Source organism: Pseudorca crassidens, chromosome 3 (assembly GCF_039906515.1).
Source record: "Pseudorca crassidens isolate mPseCra1 chromosome 3, mPseCra1.hap1, whole genome shotgun sequence".
Lineage (NCBI taxonomy): Eukaryota > Metazoa > Chordata > Mammalia > Artiodactyla > Delphinidae > Pseudorca > Pseudorca crassidens.
In genome coordinates this window covers 169,128,058-169,145,344 of record NC_090298.1, presented here as the reverse complement: position 1 = coordinate 169,145,344, position 17,287 = coordinate 169,128,058, and the positions used below count along the sequence as shown (strand labels likewise).

Genomic DNA, 17,287 nt, shown 5'->3' with positions numbered 1-17,287 from the left:
ATCTTCACAATCTTCACAGCATCTCTGTTTATAAATCAAACAGTGTTAGGACTCCCATTTTACAGATGAGTAAACTAAGTTCTGGAGAAATCAAATTGCTTGCTCAAGGTCACCCAGCTTTTACATGGCTTTTGATTTTTGTGTTCCAAGATATCCCGCAGTTGCAGAAAAAACTTCTCCTATATTTTCTTCAAAAAGCTTTGTAGTGGAATTCCCTGGCGGTCCAGTGGTTAGGACTCTGCACTCTCACTGCCAAGGGCCCGGGTTTGATCCCTGGTCAGGGAACTAAAATTCCAGTAGCCGTGTGGCTCAGCCAAAAATTTTTTTTAAATAATAATTTAAAAAAAGCTTTGCAGTTTAATTTTTACATTTAGGTATGTGATTAACTTTAAGATTTCTTTCTGTGCGTGTGTATGATATAAGGTAGGGGTCAAGGTTTTTTTTATGTATTCATGTGGCTGTTTAGTTTTCCTAGAGAAATAGGACTTCAACTCTATAGGGTCCTTTTTTTTTTTTTTTTTTTTGCGGTACGCGGGCCTCTCACTGTTGTGGCCTCTCCCGTTGCAAAGCACAGGCTCCGGACGCTCAGGCTCAGCGGCCATGGCTCATGGGCCCAGCCGCTCTGCGGCATGTGGGATCTTCCCGGACCGGGGCACGATCCCGTGTCCCCTGCATCGGCAGGCGGACTCTCAACCACTGCTCCACCAGGGAAGCCCCTTTATTTTTTTTTTTAAGATTTTTTTTTTTTGATGTGGACCATTCTTAAAGTCTGTATTGAATTTGTTACAATATTGCTTCTGTTTTATGTTTTGGTTTTTTGGCCCTGAGGCATGTGGGATCTTAGCTCCCTGACCAGGGATCGAACCTGCACCCCTTGCATTGGAAGGAGAAGTCTCAACATCTGGACCACCAGGGAAGTCCCTATAGGGTCCATACTTTTAATCCCTGTGGTCAGCGGAATAGTGCTCCCTAAAAATGACCATGCCTTAATCCTGAGAACCTGTGAATATGGTGACATTTGTGGCAAAAGAGATGCTGCAGATGTCACTAAATCAAGGACCTTGAGATGCGGACATCATCCTGGATTCTTTGGATGGGCCCCACGAAGTCACAGGGTCCTTATAAGAAGGAGGCAGGAGGGTCAGAGAAGATGCAATGACCACAACAGTATGAGAGGGACGTGATTTGCTATTGCAGCTTTGAAGATGGAGGAAGAAGCCACAAGCCAAGGAACGCAGGCGGCTTCTAGGAACTGGAAAAGGCAAGGAAACTGATTCTCCCCTCAAGCCTCCAGAAGGAGTGCAATTCTGCCTATATTTGGATTTTAGCCCAGTGAGACCTATTTGGGTCTTCTGACCTCCAGAATGGTCAAAATAGATTTGCATTGTTTTAAGCCACTAAGTTTGTAGTAATCTGTTACAAAAGCAATAGGAAATGAATACAACCCCTAGACTAAATAACCCTAGGAAACAAGTACTGATATTTCTCACCAATTTATAGGGGAGGTTGCAAAGTTCTGGATGGACTTGTTCATATCCCCGCAGCTTGCAGAGGGATGATTCAAACCCAAGACCATCAGACCCCAATCACACTTCAGTGGGTGCTTCTTGAACCATAATGCAAACTCAAATCCCATGGGGAGCTTGTTTATGTATTTTAAAAAATATTTATTTATTTTATTAACTTATTTTGGCTGCGCTGGGTCTTAGTTGCAGCACGTGGGATCTTTGTTGCAGCATGCAGGATCTTTAGTCGGAGCATGCGGACTTCTTAGTTGCAGGATCGAACCCAGGCCCCCTGCCATGGGAGCGCCGAGTCTTACCCAGTGGACCACCAGGCAAGTCCTGGGAGGTTATTTAAAGGCAGATTTTGTTGCCTCTGGTCTTGAGAGGGGCTGCGATTCTGAATTTCTGACAATACCCTCCTGGGGAGAATGAATGAGGCAGGAATGAATGAATAAATGTTACCCTCACAGCTCAGGTAAGGAGAAGCTCTGGGTCAAATGTCCAACACTCCCAGATTCCAATCCCCTGGTTCTATCCCTCTGCCTCAGTTTCCTTATCTGGAAAGCAGGGGTGAAAAATAACAACTGACGTGGGAATGAAATTAACCATGTTAAATGTTTACTATATGTGACTTGGAACATAGTAGCTGCTCAATAAATCTTAGTTATTATTCTACTTGGGTAAGTGGGCAGTAAATATTTGTTAATCAGAGGATTGAGGGACTTCCCTGGTGGTCCAGTGGTTAAGACTCTGCACTCCCAATGCAGGGGGCCCAGGTTCGATCCCTGGTCGGGGAAGTAGATCCCGCATGCCACAACTAAGACGCAGCACAGCCTAAATAAATAAGTAAATATTTTTTAAAAAAATGATAGGATTGAAAGCTGATGGCCCAGGCTGTAAACTGGAGATCGAGCCTGCAGCACACAGTAGGTGCTCAGGTCACGTGCTGATTAGAAGGAGACGTTCCATGCAGTTCTTGGAGCAGGGCAGCACCTTCCCCACCTTGTCTCCTCCAGCCAGGTGCCAGGCACCATCTCTCAGGGAACAGGAAGCAAAGTCACCTCCCCAGGTGATGACTAATGGCCCAGCCGTTGGCTTCAGTGGCCTCTGATTTGGCGGGAAGGCATGGCTCCTCTCCCAGCTCAGGCTGCCACTTTGGGGGAGCCCTCTTAACCCTCTTGGGGAACTCTGCCCTCTGGCTTCCATCAGAGTCTGATCTTTTTTCAGCTGCTCGACATAGCTCAGTCTCTGGTTTTCTGCACTGGCTCAAGGTCTGGGGGAGAAGTTTGCACTGAATCAGGAGGGCCCTGCAGGTGGGAACCCAGAGAAGTGGCATTCTTGCCCTCGGAAGGACTGGATGTATGACCTCAGGCAAGGCATGCCCCTCTCTGGGCCTCAGTATCCCCATCTGTACCCTGGCCTAGGCCAGACCCCTCTGCACCAAGTTCCTCATTTATTGTGCAACTTCTACCTCATGTGAGGGTGCCAGATTTAGCAAATAAAAATACGGAATGCCCAGTTAGATCTGTATTTCAGATACAAATACTTTATTGTTTTATATATATAATTTAAATTTACAGGGAATTCCATGGTAGTCCAGTGGCTAGGACTTGGTGCTTTCACTGCTGGGGCCCGGGTTCAATCCCTGGTCAGGAAACTAAGATCCCGCATGCTCAGTGGCTCAGCCAAAAAAAAAAAAAAAAAAAAAAAATTACAAACTTAACCATTTGGAAAAAAACTATGTATCAGATATTGTTATTTCATGATATATGCATTATTATTTATTTTTATTGTGATAAAACATATATAACACATTAACCATTTAAACTATTTTTAAGTGCACAGCTCAGTAGCATTAAGTACATTCACACTGTTGTGCAACCATCCCCACCATCCGTCTCCAGAACTTTCTCATCTTCCCAAACTGAAACTCTGTCCCCATGAAACACTGACTCTCCATCCCCTCCCCCAGCCCCTGGTCCCACCATTCTACTTCCTGTCTCTATGAATTTAACTCCTCTGGGGACCTCCTACAAGTGGACTCATACAGTATTTGTCCTTTTGTGACTAGTCTATTTCACTGAGCATAATGGCCTCAGGGTTCATCCATGTTGTAGAATGTGTAATAAATACTTTTTTAGTATAGGTATGTCACAAATATTGCATGGAACATACTTACCCTAAAAAAGTATTTGTTACATATCTACAATTCAGATTTAACTGGTAATCCTGAATTTTATCTGGCAATGTTACCTACAGCCTTTCTTCACACAGCAGCCTAAGGAATCTTTTTTATTTTTATTTTATTTATTTTTTAAAATAAATTTATTTATTGTATTTATTTTATTTTTGGATGCATTGGGTCTTTGTTTCTGCGTGCGGGCTTCCTCTAGTTGCCGCAAGTGAGGGATACTCGTCGTTGCGGTGCGCGGGCTTCTCATTGTGATGGCTTCTCTTGTTGCGGAGAACAGGCTCTAGGCGCGCAGGCTTCAGTAGTTGTGGCACGCGGGCTCTAGAGCACAGGCTCAGTAATTGTGGCGCACGGGCTTAGTTGCTCCGCGGCATGTGCGATCTTCCCGGACTAGGGCTCGAACCCATGTCCCCTTCATTGGCAGGCGGATTCTTAACCACTGAGCCATCAGGGAAGCCCCAGGAATCTTTTTAAAAACAGCTTTATAGATATATCATTTACATACCCTAAAATTCACCTTTTTTAAGTGTACAATTCAATGAATTTTACTATATATTTACAGAGCTCTAGGACCATCACCACAATCTAGTTTTAGAACATAGGGTGATTTTCCATCACCTAAAGAAACCTCATACTCCTTTGAAGTCACTCTAGATTCCTACCTTCAGCTCAAAGCAAATACTGATCTACTTTCTGTCTTGAAAATTTTACCTTTTTGGGACATTCTATCAAATGTCATATGATGTTGGAATCATAGAGTATGTGATCTTATGTCTGGCTTTTTTCACCGAGTATAATGTTTTGGAAGTTAATCCCTGTTGTAGTGTGTATCGATCCTTCGTTTCTTTCACTTGCTGAAGAGTCAGCAGTAAAATTCATCATCAGGATATACCACATTTGGTTTATCCATTTATCCATAGATGGCCATTTGGGTTATTTCCCCTTTTTGGTTTTTGTGAATAATGCTGTTATGACTATTAGTTGTATAAGTTTTGGTGTGGATGTTTGTTTTCATTTCTCTTGGGTAGATACATAGAGTTGGAATTACTGGTTCATATGGTAAGTCTTTGTTTAACTTTGTAAAAAAACCCCTGCCTTTTTGAGATGTATTTCACATGCATAAGGATGTTTCTTGAGATTAAAGTATTATCGCTGTACCCTGTGATCCAATCCCTCCAGGGTTTTTTTCCCCAAGAAGTTAAAATAAAACCCAAGCGTGTTACTGATATTCACAAGGCATATGATAGGTCCTTAACGGACCCTTTTGCTATCCGCTCTGCCCTAAATGCCCTCCCAGGGCCCACCTCCCTACCTGGACCTATTTCTAGTCATCTTTGAACTCTCTGGTTAAACTACTATCTCCTCCAGAAAATACTTCTGTTCCCCCAAGATAGACGAAGTCTCTGGCATTACTCAGCTTTTTTTTTTTCTTTTTCCTTTTTTTAAAAAATTGAAGTATAGTTGATTGACAATGTTGTGTTAATTTCTGCTGTACAACAAAGTGATTCAGTTATACATATACATACGTTATTTTTTATGTTCTTTTCCGTTATGGTTCATCACAGGATGTTGAATATACTTCCCCGTGCTATAAAGTAGGACCTTGTTGTTTTATTCAGCTCTTTCTTCTTCTTTTTTAAATAAATTTATTTATTTTATTTATTTATTATTTCTGGCTGCGTTGGGTCTTTGTTGCTACTCTACGTTGCGCTGCATGGGCTTCTCACTGCAGTGCCTTCTCTTGTTGCGGAGCATTGGCTCTAGGCACACGGGCTTCAGTAGTTGTGGCATGCTGGCTCAGTAGTTGTGGAGCCCAGGCTTATTTGCTCCGCTGCATGTGGAATCTTCGCGGACCACGGCTCGAACCCGTGCCCCCTGTATTGGCAGGTGGATTCTTAACCACTGCGCCACCAGGGAAGCCCAATTCAGCTCTTTCTTAAGCATCCTATTTTACTCAGAGTTCCTTCCCTGGGTCTTAATTACAAAGAAATTAACATTTCTTTGCCCTGCTAGACGTTGGATACTTCAGGAGCCGGAGTAACAGCACCTAAGTACTTCCAGTATTTCCTGCTGCCAGGCACAGTTTCCAGCGCCTTAGGAGCGGTGATGTCATTTAATCCTTACTCCCCTATAAGATCTGTACCATTATAAGTCCCGTTTTACAGGTTGGCAGACTGAGGCAGAGGTTACATAACTTGGCCAGGCAGTGCTCAATACATTTTTCTCGACTGAATTAGTATGTATATTGGGTATTTTGTGGCTCTGGCATATGGTGCTCAATAAACTTGTCGTGAGTGAAGAAATAAGTGTTTTGTGAATTTTTTGGCTGTTTATCCTCAGACCCCCACATGACCAGTCCCTACCCCTAAGCCCCGCCCCCTCGAGCAGGCAACGGCGCGTCCCTATTTTGAGTTGAACCTTGTCTCTTGCGATATCCAATGGCGGACAGCCGCTTAAGCCTTTCCTCCTGTGGTAGCTAATGCCGGTTCTCTACCTTGAGCCGCTCCTCTCGTGGTACCCAATGCCCTTCAGCTCTATATTATGCCCCTCCTCACAGGAGCGGGAGGCTATCAATGACGCGCCCCCTACAGTGATTGGGCCTTCTTTCCTGTGGTAATCCAATAGCATGTTTCCTACTTAAGGCCCCTCCTCCTGTGGCGTTCTATGGCCCGCCCCTCTACCCTAAGCCCGGCCCCGAAGGAGCCTGGCTGCCTGCCTCTTCTCTCCCAGAGCGCCTGTTTCTCTCCTCCTACCTTTCCTCTTTCACCTCCCTTAACCTCCGTCCCCTCCCATTAGGCTTCTGGGTCACGCCCCCTTGGCTCTACCCGTTATCCAATCCCGTTAACTTGCTCTGCTCCAACCCCTCTTCTCATTGGTCCCCCTGCTCCTCTATCCCCGCACGTGGTCTTGAGCGACGGCGTCGCCCTCCCGTGACGGCCTGAAGGCGGGACTTCCTGCGAGGGGCAGGCCAATAAACACGCTCCGACCCGCTACCTAGGCCGTCGCCCCCGCCCCCTCGGCGCCCTGTTCCCGCCCCCGGCTTCGCCTCCCCTTGCCGCCGCTGCTGCCGCCGCCGCTGCTGCCCGTGCCGCTGCCGCTTCCCGCGGCCTGGGTCTCCCGCCGCCAGCATGCCGCACGCCTTCAAGCCCGGGGACTTGGTGTTCGCCAAGATGAAGGGCTACCCGCACTGGCCGGCCCGGGTGAGGCCGCGAGGGAGATGGGCCAGGCGACGGGGGGTTGGGGGTGGGGTGGGGCAGTAGGGGCCCCGGGCCTGAGGGACCCGCGCTCCCGGGGTCTGGGGGACTCCGGGCCCGAGGAACCCGCGCGCCGGGGGTCTGGGGGGACCCGGGCCTGGGGGACTCGCGTGCCTGGGGGTCTGGCGGTCCCCGGCCTGAGGAACCCTCGCGCGGGGATTGTGCGGGAACCTGGGCCAGGAGAGGTCCCGGGCCTGAGCAACCTGCGCGCTGGAGATGCGGGGGGCCCCGAGCCTGGGGGATCCGCTCTGGGGGTCCCAGAGCCGAGAGGTATGGAGTTGAGGGACCTGGGGCCTGAGGAGCCAGGGTTCAAATCGGAAGGAGTTTGGTGGGTGTGAGGGGAGCTGAGGAATCTGGTATTTGAGAAGAGGGTTCAAACGAATGGGAAGGAGGTTCTCCAGGCTGAAGGACCTCTTTATGGGGGGCAACAAGAAGCCAAGTTCTGAGGGGCTGGGGGTCCTCAGCCACGTATGAAGGGGGCCTAGGGATAAGGGCTCCAGTAAGGGAGAATGGTTGAGGGTCAAGGTTGAGAGGTGCTCAGCAGGACCAGGGCTGGAAATAGGGCTGGGTGCTGTGTTCACAAGGTCGCTGGAGCTGAGGGGACTGGATCTGAAAATATGGGGCATCAGAGACCGGAGATTGGAATAAGACTTGTTTGGGGGGACCCTGGGGACTGGTGCCGCCCGTCCCCCAGGACTCCCCCGCCAGACTCTGGTGGAGGAAGCTGGTGGGGGCACAGGGTGGAGGGAGGTCTTGGGGTGGGTGGAGGCATGCTTGAATCAGAGGCCAGCCACGGGGACTCAAGCTGGAAAGAGAGAGCCCCTGAGGGAGGGGGCTGGGCCCAGGGGACTTTAGGGATCCCCTCTGGAGGAAGCTGGGATCCAGAGGACCCAGATGATTCGAGGGGTCCAGTTCTGAAGGGAGTCTTGAGCGTGAGTCTCAGAACTGCAGAGTGGAGTTTCAGGCACTGTCTGTGGGGCAGGCCAGTGTGGAGGAGGGACCAGGAGGTTGTTGCCATCCCCAGGTCTAAGTCGCCCCAGGACTGAGGTTGGTGGAATATGCATGTTAGGACTGAAGGAATTTGGAGGGGGAGGCAGTAGAAGTATGAAGCTGAAGGCTCGGCTGGAACACAAGGAGCTCAGGAGTTGCCTGGGCAGTATTGTGGGGTGCCTGGAGATTTCATCCTCGTTCCCTGCCAGACCCTCCCTCCCTCTGGGTGGAAGTAAGCAGGAGGGCATCACACAGAGCTGGGCGTTTGGTTGCAGAGAGGCCGCCACAGGATGCCAGGAGTGGGCTCAGGGACTGCTAACTAGGCAGCCCTGAGCGTGGTCCTTAACAGGTGCTGCCGCTGAGATGTCTGTGCCTCAGGCTCAGAGGCGGGGCCTGGGTGAGGTCAGAGCAGAAGCGGGCCTGGAAGGCATGGCAGGCTGGTCCTCAGGGTGATGGAGTTTGGGGATGCGTCTGTGCAGGAGCGGGATGCTTGGGATGGGTGTTTGGGGCCCAGGGCCCAAGGACTTTGAAAAGTAGCCCAGAGAACTGAGGAAGGAAGCTGGGTGAGGGGGGCAGGGAAGGTTCCAGCAGCTCCCAGGCTTTGAAGAGGACGGGAAGGAATTAATGGGGACCAGAGAACCCACCCTAACCTGATTTGCTCGGGCTTACTTTCTTGGAAGCACCAGAGTGATAAAACTTTACGGGCACTTCCCTTCCTCCCAGAGTACCAGTTTCTCCCTCTCCTCCGCGCCCCCCTCCAGCTGGCTCTCTTAAGCCCAGAATGCTTCCAAGCACCTGATTGGAAGGGAAGGGGCTGCTAGCCTCCTGTGGGGAGATGACTGACAGCTGCTGGAGCCCATGGGCCTATAGGGAGAGGGTGGGACTTCCTGGATGCTCGGGGCCTGTCTCCTGCAGCCCACCCCCCACTCTCTGCATCCTTGGAGCTGCCAGCTGCAGCCTCTGGTAGACTGATCACCGATTGCCTCTTTGCGGGAGGGGGTCCCGTGGGAGGGTCCTGGGAGTTCACGGAAGCTGGGCTTGGCCCCAGCCCCTGGCTGCTCAGAGGACCGTATTTGGCTTTGCCCAGGTGAAATAACTACCTTGGGGGGAGAGAGAGCACCCTGGGGGGAGCGGACAGGTATGCAATTGGGGGGGGGGCACGTTGCACAGAAGAAGGCAGATGCCTAATTGGAAGGTGATGCGTCTTCCTCTGTTGAAGGCTCCCCTCCTCCCAGCGTGCTTTCCCCCAAATAACTTGGCTGTTTTCCTGGTCACTTCCTGGGTCAGTGGGTGAAGCTGTCCCCCACCCCCCAGCCACCCCCTGACTGGCCTCTCACTGCAGATCGATGACATCGCCGACGGTGCTGTGAAGCCCCCGCCCAACAAGTACCCCATCTTCTTCTTTGGTACCCACGAAACGTAAGTGTCCCCCGCTGGGGGTGGATTTTTCCCAGCTGTTGCCTCTCTGGGTGGCCTGGCTCACCTGGGCTCGGCCCGTGGTTCTTTTCTCCAGAGCCTTCCTGGGACCCAAGGACCTGTTTCCCTACGACAAATGTAAAGATAAGTACGGGAAACCCAACAAGAGGAAAGGCTTCAATGAGGGCCTGTGGGAGATCCAGAACAACCCCCATGCCAGCTACAGTGCTCCTCTGGTGAGTCGGTGCCGGGGGTGGGAGGCTGGCGGGGGTCTGCGGAGCCCAGGTCAAGCAGGCACTCGAGCATGCTGGGGACCAGAGGTGGTCTTAGCTTGTCCCACAGAGAAAGGAGAGGCCTCTGGGACAGGGCTCCTCCCGCTGGGCGCCGCTGTTGTTTGGGGCCTCATCATTCTCCGTGAGGGCAGTCCTGGGCACTGTCGGGGTTAGAGCAGCATCCCTGGTCCCACCCACTCGATGCCAGGAGCTCCTTCTTTACCCAGTTGTGACAACCAAACACGTCTGCAGACATTGCCGAGTGTCGGGTGGAGGGGTGCAGGATCCCCCCTGGTGAGACCCACTGCTCTAGGATTAGCCTGAATGTGAAACGGCATCGTTAGAGCTCCTAAGAAACCTTTTGTTTTCTAAGGAGAAAAATTTTTTTCCTTTCAGTAACACCCTTTCCTTCCCCCATTACTGCCAGATTTCAAACTCAGAAAAAGGCTGTAGGTAGTAGAACGTGAGAGCTCTTGCTCAGGTGGGAAAGAGTGCTAAGAGTCACAGAGATGACATTCTCAGTGGCAAATCAGTGTCTGGAAACAATCAGGGAAAAGAGGGAATTTAGAGAAGTTGAAGTTAAATTCGTAAAAAAGCCGTGGAAAGCTGAGGAAGGTTGGCAGAGGGGTGCCTTGCTCTGGGTGTTTTGGGGCGAGGTGCAGACAAGGGGAGTCGCGGGGAGGTGGAGTAGCCTGGCCTCAGCAGGGGTGGGCTCCAGGTGGGCCGGGAGACCTGGCGATTTGACTGCAGGGCTCGGAGCTCTGCTGTTAGGGAAGAAACGGACTTGCCATGTGGTCTGTGGGCAGGGAAGCGGGAGTCGGAGAGGGTCTGGTTTGTGTGAGAGAAGGACCGAGTAGTTTTGTAGCATCTGGTTCTGCTTGAGAACTCGGGGTCTCAAGATGGTCTGGGTGTGCCTCTCCTGTGCCTTCCATCTACCCATCGACCAGGCAAACACTCCTGTGTAGACCCCGGCCGCACGGATGCCATGTGCTGCACTAGGGACCAGGAATCCTAGGTGATGCAGACACGCCTCTTGCCTTCTGGGAGCTCACGATCTAGAACCTGGGGTCCGTTCGAGAGCTCTCTCCAGTGCTGAGGGTTTGGCAGCCTCTTCTCAGGGGTCCAGGCCCACGTTTCATGTGTGTGGTCTTTTACCTCCCGTGTCTTTTACCTCCCGTGGTGGGTCTGGGAGATGGACGTTCCCCCTGCTTTGGTCCCCACCGTCTCTCCAGGCTTTGCACATTCCCCACTTGGGTAAACGGATCGGAAGTTGCTGAAGGTAGCTGAGTTTCATGAGACCGTATTCTGGCCCCAGCTCAAGTGCTGGTTAGTCTCGTCCTAAGCTTATTGCCTCCAGGTGAATCATCACACCATTTAATGTTTATTACTCACTCTCAGCCTGTGAAGTACCACGTAGATGCCTGCCCTCAAGGAAATGAAACTCAAAAATGGTGTAACCTTGGGGCTTCCCTGGTGGCGCAGTGGTTGAGAGTCCGCCTGCCGATGCAGGGGACACGGGTTCGTGCCCCGGTCCGGGAAGATCCCACATGCCGCGGAGCGGCTGGGCCCGTGAGCCATGGCTGCTGAGCCTGCGTGTCACGAGCCTGTGCTCCGCAACGGGAGAGGCCCGCGTACTGCAAAAAAAAAAAAAAAAAAAAAATGGTGTAACCTTGACATTAAACCCGCCCCATACAGACTCCCCAGGTTGAGAAGTAGGTATAGGTGTGAGAGCATATTACTGCTGTTTGGTTCTCTGACCCATCTGTGCCTCCAAAAGAACACTGGCTTAAAAATGCAGATCCCTGGGCCCCACCCCGAGAGGTTTAGGTGTGGTAGTTTAGGGCTGAGGCCTGGGCACCTTGAGGTGGTTCATCCCCCGAGTTATCTAGATGCTTCTGATGGAGCCAGTCCACAGCAGGCTTTTGGAAGCACCGCTTGGAGGGTGCCCAGGCAGTCTGTCTTTTCATCCTACAAGGTTTTACTTTAGTTTTACGTTTCGAGTGGGAGTACAGACTCCTGGTACAAGACTGAAAAGTACAAAAGGGCGTACGGTGAGGGATCAGCCCTGCCTCGCGGCTGTTCTGTTTAAGTTTCCTCTCAAGGTAGCCCTAGCTACCAGTTCCTTGTGTGTCCTTCCAAGATTCTTTGTTCACGTAAAACCCTACATAGCTTGCTTTTTTGAAGCGTGTAATGCTCCACTTGGCTTTATTCCCCTAGTTGGTCTCCCTCGTCTGTGCAGAGAACAGCTTCATTCTTTTTGACAGCCTTAGCTCACTGTGCTCCCACCAGGAGCGTACGGCAGGGCCTGCCAAGCCAGGAGGTGGAAAAACGGTATCTCAGTGCGGTTCCAGCTATATCCAGTAATCCCAAGATGGGCTGGGTAGGTGGAATCTTTTCCGTCTTACAGCTGAGCACGCTGAGGCCCGGAGTGTTCGCTTGATTGCCGGGAAGGACCCAGCTAGAACGTGAGGCCTCAGAGACCTGGACCAGGGTTTTTCAACTTCTCTCCCTCTCCGTGGGGCGTCCTAGGCCCTGTGGGCTGTTGAGCACCATCCCTGGCCCCACCCACTCGATGCCAAGACCCCCCCCCGCATCTTGAAAATTTGAATGTCTCTAGACATTGCTAAATGCCCCCTCGGGGAGAGAATCATCCCTTGTTGAGAAGGATTGACCTAGAAGGATCCCAGTTGATACATTCTCATGACCTGATAGAGGAGGTAAAGGGACCTGTCCCAGTAGCTGGTTCGAGCTGAGCTGGAACTAAAATCCAGGCCTCCCGTCTCCCAGGCTGAAGTTCTTTTCTGGTCGGTACAAGCCAGGTGGGGTCCTGGAGGGGCAGGTGGGCACGGAGAAGGACCTCTACACATGGATCCTGGGGTAAGAGCCCTGCTGTGTGGATGCGTGGACCTGGATTCGAGGCCTGGCTCTTCCTCCTGTTCACCGTGTTCTTTGGGGTTTGATTGACGTCACCTCTCGGAGCCTCAGTTTCCTCATCTAAAACAGAGGCTCAGGGTACGACAAGCTCTCACGGGGCTGTTGGGGGAACACGGTGAGCCAGTGCACATCAGGCACCCGGCACAGGGGTGCAAGGTGTTGGGGACCGAGGGGGCCAGACTGGGCCTGACCTTCCCTTTCCACCTCTGTCACCCTCCCGACCCATTAAGACAGTGAGAGGGGGCTTCCCTGGGGCTCCAGGGGTTAAGACTCTGCACTCCCAATGCAGGGGACACGGGTTCAATCCCTGGTCGGGGAACTAAGATCCCGCATGCTGCACCGTGAGGCCAAAAAAAAAAAAGAGAGAGAGACAGTGAAAGAGACCAACACTCATCACTCATCTCACTCAACCAGTGGGTCTCGGGATGGTTGCAGGTCAGCTGGCTCTTGGCCTTTATTTCCTGGTTCCTCTCCGAGCCACCAGTGTTCCCGTCCTCCAGACGTCTCCATGGGGATCGGATTTCCCAAAACTTTTGCTGGCAGGTAGTTAGGTCTCATGGGCCGAGCCCAGGAGATGCAGAGTTCCTGGCTTTATCCCCAAAGCACAGTGCGGGGCAAGTCACTTACCTTCCCGGAGACCTTGTTTCCCCACTTATGGAACATGCCCACTCGTCCCAGTCGCCTCCCCGGCTGTCGAGGCGCACATCCGGCCACAGTTGGTTGAGCGCTTAGCAGAAGCAAGCTGGGGTTTGTAACAAGAAGTAGCTTGTCCAGTGGGCCAGGCTTCAGGGCCCAGCAGAGCTGGCTTGCACCCCAGCTCTGTCGCTTAGTCGCCGTGTGATCTGGCTCCATCACGCCGCCTTTGGCCTCGTCTGCAGAGTGAGAATGACAGCTCCCCACATGTTACACGGAGAGAGATGATCCCTCGTGTCTGCTAGCTCTCACTGCCACGAGGCTGACTCCGTTCCTCCCGCAGACGATCAGCAGGGTCCTGGACCCTCCATTTAGTCATTCACACTCCAAGCTGCTGTTTCCCCCGTGAAGAACAGGGGACGTCCTTTCCCTTCTCCACTCACCAGGGGTGCCCCAGAGAAAAGTGACGCCCCGGAGGAGAGGCGTGAGGGAAATCCACCTGAAAGTCTGATGGTTCTCTCTCAGTGTTTCAGGTTTGGGGCTTCACCTACTTCGTGTGGCACTTTTTACCCTTTTTTTTTTTTTAATTTTTGGCTGTGCCACACGGCATGTGGGATCTTAGTTCCCTAACCAGGGATTGAACCCATGCCCCCTGCAGTGGAAGCATGGAGTCTTAACCACTGGACCACCAGGGAAGTCCCTGTGTCATATTTTAGATCCCACATATAAGTGATATTGTATGGTATTTGCCTTTCTTTTTCTGACTTACTTTGCTTAGTATGATAATCTCTAGGTCCATCCATGTTGCTGCAGATGGCATTATTTCATTCTGTTTTACGGCTGAGTAATAGTCCAATGTGTATACGTACCACATCTTCTTTATCCATTCATTTGTTGATGGACATTTAGGTTGTTTCCGTGTCTTGGTTATGGTAACTAGTGCTGCTGTGAACATAGAGGTGTGTGGATCTTTTCGAATTATAGTTTTCTCTGGACATATGCCCAGGAGTGGGATTGCTGGATCATGTGGTAGCTCTATTCTTAGTTTTTTGAGGAACCGCCATATTGTTTTCCATGGTGGCTGCAACCACTTTACATTCCCACCCCCACCACAGTGTAGGAGGGTTCCTTTTCCTCCACACCCCCTCACTCTGGTCTGCTCACGTGGCCGTGGTCGGTCTCCCACTAGATTGTAAGCTCCCCAGGGGCAGGGCCACGTCTGGGCGCTCCCACCTCCCTAGCACAGTGCCTGGCACCTGGCTGCTGCTCACAGATGGCAACTCAGTGTGCAGACGAGCCCGGCACGCGGCTAGCACAGAAGTGCGATCTACGCGTCTGCTATGTTTGTGGCTGTTAGCGCCTGAGCAGGCACTGTGGCTAAAACAGAAACAAGTGCCTGGAAGTTCGCGCCCAGAGGTCCTGTCCTAGGTCATTTTCCTCCTCATTAGTAATTGCAATAATAATCATGTTTACAAAAAGCAAACCTCGATGGACCTCCTGCCAGTCTGGGCACTGTCCTCAGTACATGCCACTTCTGTCTCACCCTCGCCACAGCCCTGTGAGGCCAAAGTGGTGTCGGCCCCATTGCTCAGATGGGAGATGAGGCGCACAGGGGCTTAAGTCACTGGCCCAGGGTCTGCCCTCAGATCCTGCAGTGCTTGAATCCTAGTGGCTAGCCCACACGTGCCCATCTCGCCCTGCCGCATCAGTCCTCAGAGCTTTCTGTTTTGTTTTGTTTTTTAATATCGTTTGGCCGTGCCGCACGGCGCATGGGATCTTAGTTCCCCCACCAGGGATTGAACCCACGCCCCCTGCATTGGGAACACAGTGTCTTAACCACTGGACCGCCAGGGAAGTCCCCCTTGGAGCTCTCTGAGCCTCAGTTCCCGCATTTGGAGAGCGAGCAGGCCAGACCCTGACACTTGAGACCCGGCCAGTGGCTGCTGCCCTGTGGGCCACGCCTGGTGGTGACCTGCTGTCTCTGTCCCCACCCCCAGCCGGTGAGCTCCTCCGACAGCGAGGCCCCTGAAGCTGATCCAGCAGTTGGCAGTGAGGATGACGAGGACCGGGGGGTCATGGCGGTCACAGCCGTGACCGCTGCAGCCGCCAGCGACAGGATGGAGAGTGACTCGGACTCGGACAAGAGCAGTGACAACAGCGGCCTCAAGCGGAAGGCGGTGGCCTTGAAGGTAGGGGCGCGGGGGTGGGGCGGGCACAGCCGGCCTGTGGGGGGCTGTGGCCCTCCCTGCTCCCTCCACAGGTTCCGTCTGGCCGTCTGCTCTTCTCCTTCTCCGGCCTTTCCTTCTTTCGGTTTTTAGTACATTCACAAAGTTGTGCCAGCATCCCCTCTGTCAGTTCTAGAACTTTCCATCACCCCAAAAAGAAACCCCGTCCTCGCTGGCAGTCCCCCCACATCCCCACCCTCATTCCCTAGTACCCAGGAATCCGCCTCTGTGGAACTTGTCTGTTCTGGACGTTTCCCATCAGTGGAATCACACACTGTGTGTCCTTCTGTGCTGGCTTCTGTCACTGAGCATCGTGTCCTCAGGGTCCATCCACGTGGTAGCGAGTGTCAGGGCTTCTCTCCTTTTCATGGCTGAGCGATATTCCCGGGTATGGCCCGACCACACTTTGTTTATCTGTCATCTGTTTATGGACGTTCAGGTTGTTTCCACTTTGGGGCCATCACAGATAACGCTGCTGTGAACATTCGTGTACAAGTCTTTGTGTGGATGTGAGTTTTAAGTTCTCTTGGAGAGATTCTCTTTCCTGCCTTTTTTCCCCTCTCCTCTGCCTTTTGACTGCTTCCGAATATTTGGGTGCAGAATGAAAGGACCGGGACCTAGCAGCAAATTCTTTTGATAGAGTAAGGCATTGTTTTTATGATTTTTAAAAATAACATTTGCTTTTGGTTCCATTTATAACAATAAGCCATGCTCATCGTAGATAAGTTAGAAGATGTGAAAAGCATAAAGAAGCCGGTGAAAAATGCCTGAACTATCTGAGGGGGTTTCTGCGCCAAGGACTAGAAACATCCTGATGTGTTTCTCTGTGATCTTGTGTGTGCCTCACGGGCGGGGTGGGTATGTAAAGTATGGAATTGGCAATCACGCACGTAATGTGTCTTGCTGTTTTTCCACCTAATAGATGAGCATTTCCTTGTCCTTAAACGTTATGATTATTTTTTAATATTTTATTTATTTATTTATTTGGCTGTGTCGGGTCTTAGTTGTGGCACGCGGGCTCTTCGTTGTGGCGTGCAGACTTCTCTGTAGTTGTGGCACGTGGGTTCAGTAGTTGCAGCACGTGGGCTCTCTAGTTGTGGCGTGTGCCGGCTCTAGAGCATGCAGGCTTAGTTGCCCCGCAGCGTGTGGCATCTTACTTCCCCGACCAGGGGTTGCACCCCTGTCCCCTGCATTGGAAGGAGGATTCTTTTTTTTTTCTTCTTCTTTTTTCCTTTAACATCTTTATTGGAGTATAATTGCTTTACAATGTTGTTAGTTTCTGCTGTATAGCAAAGTGAATCAGCTATATGCACACGTATATCCCCATATCCCCTCCCTCTTGCGTCTCCCTCCCACTCTCCTTATCCCACCCCTCTAGGTGGTCACAAAGCACCGAGCTGATCTCCCTGTGCTATGCGGCTGCTTCCCACTAGCTGTTTTACATTTGGTAGTGTATATAAGTCCATGCTACTCCCTCACTTCGTCCCAGCTTACCCTTCCCACTCCCCGTGTTCTCAAGTCCATTCTCTACGTCTGTGTCTTTATTCCTGTCCTGCCCCTAGGTTCTTCAGAACCTTTTTTTTTTTTTTTTTTAGATTCCATATATATGTTAGCGTACGGTATTTGTTTTTCTCTTTCTGACTTACTTCACTCTGTATGACCGATTCTAGGGCCATGCACCTCACTACAAATAACTCAGTTTTGTTTCTTTTCATGGCTTATTCCATTGTATATATATGCCACATCTTCTTTATCCATTCAACTGTCAATGGACACTTAGGTTGCTAGAAGGCAGCTTCTTAGCCACTGGACCACGAGGGAAGTCCCTGGCATCGTTTAAAAGTCCCTGTTGTTTCTGTTTACAGTT

General features: G+C 51.4%; 1 protein-coding gene and 1 non-coding gene across 4 annotated transcripts in view; both read left to right on the top strand.

Moving 5' to 3' along the window:
• The first annotated feature begins 2,229 nt into the window (after positions 1 to 2,229).
• Positions 2,230 to 2,302, top strand: TRNAG-CCC (transfer RNA glycine (anticodon CCC)). The gene has a single exon. It is a non-coding gene; the product is annotated as a tRNA-Gly (tRNA).
• A 4,430-nt stretch (positions 2,303 to 6,732) lies between these two features.
• HDGFL2 (HDGF like 2) overlaps positions 6,733 to 17,287 on the top strand; it is a 19,706-nt gene continuing 9,151 nt past the window's right edge. For 2 of the 3 annotated variants that reach the window (XM_067734130.1, XM_067734128.1), the window contains exons 1-4: positions 6,734 to 6,896; positions 9,283 to 9,359; positions 9,454 to 9,592; positions 15,193 to 15,384. In XM_067734130.1, coding sequence (XP_067590231.1) covers positions 6,825 to 6,896; positions 9,283 to 9,359; positions 9,454 to 9,592; positions 15,193 to 15,384 — 480 coding nt within the window. In that variant the 5' untranslated portion in view covers positions 6,734 to 6,824. Of the gene's footprint in view, positions 6,897 to 9,282; positions 9,360 to 9,453; positions 9,593 to 15,192; positions 15,385 to 17,287 lie in introns of all 3 variants that reach the window. The other variant, XM_067734131.1, reaches the window with a different exon arrangement.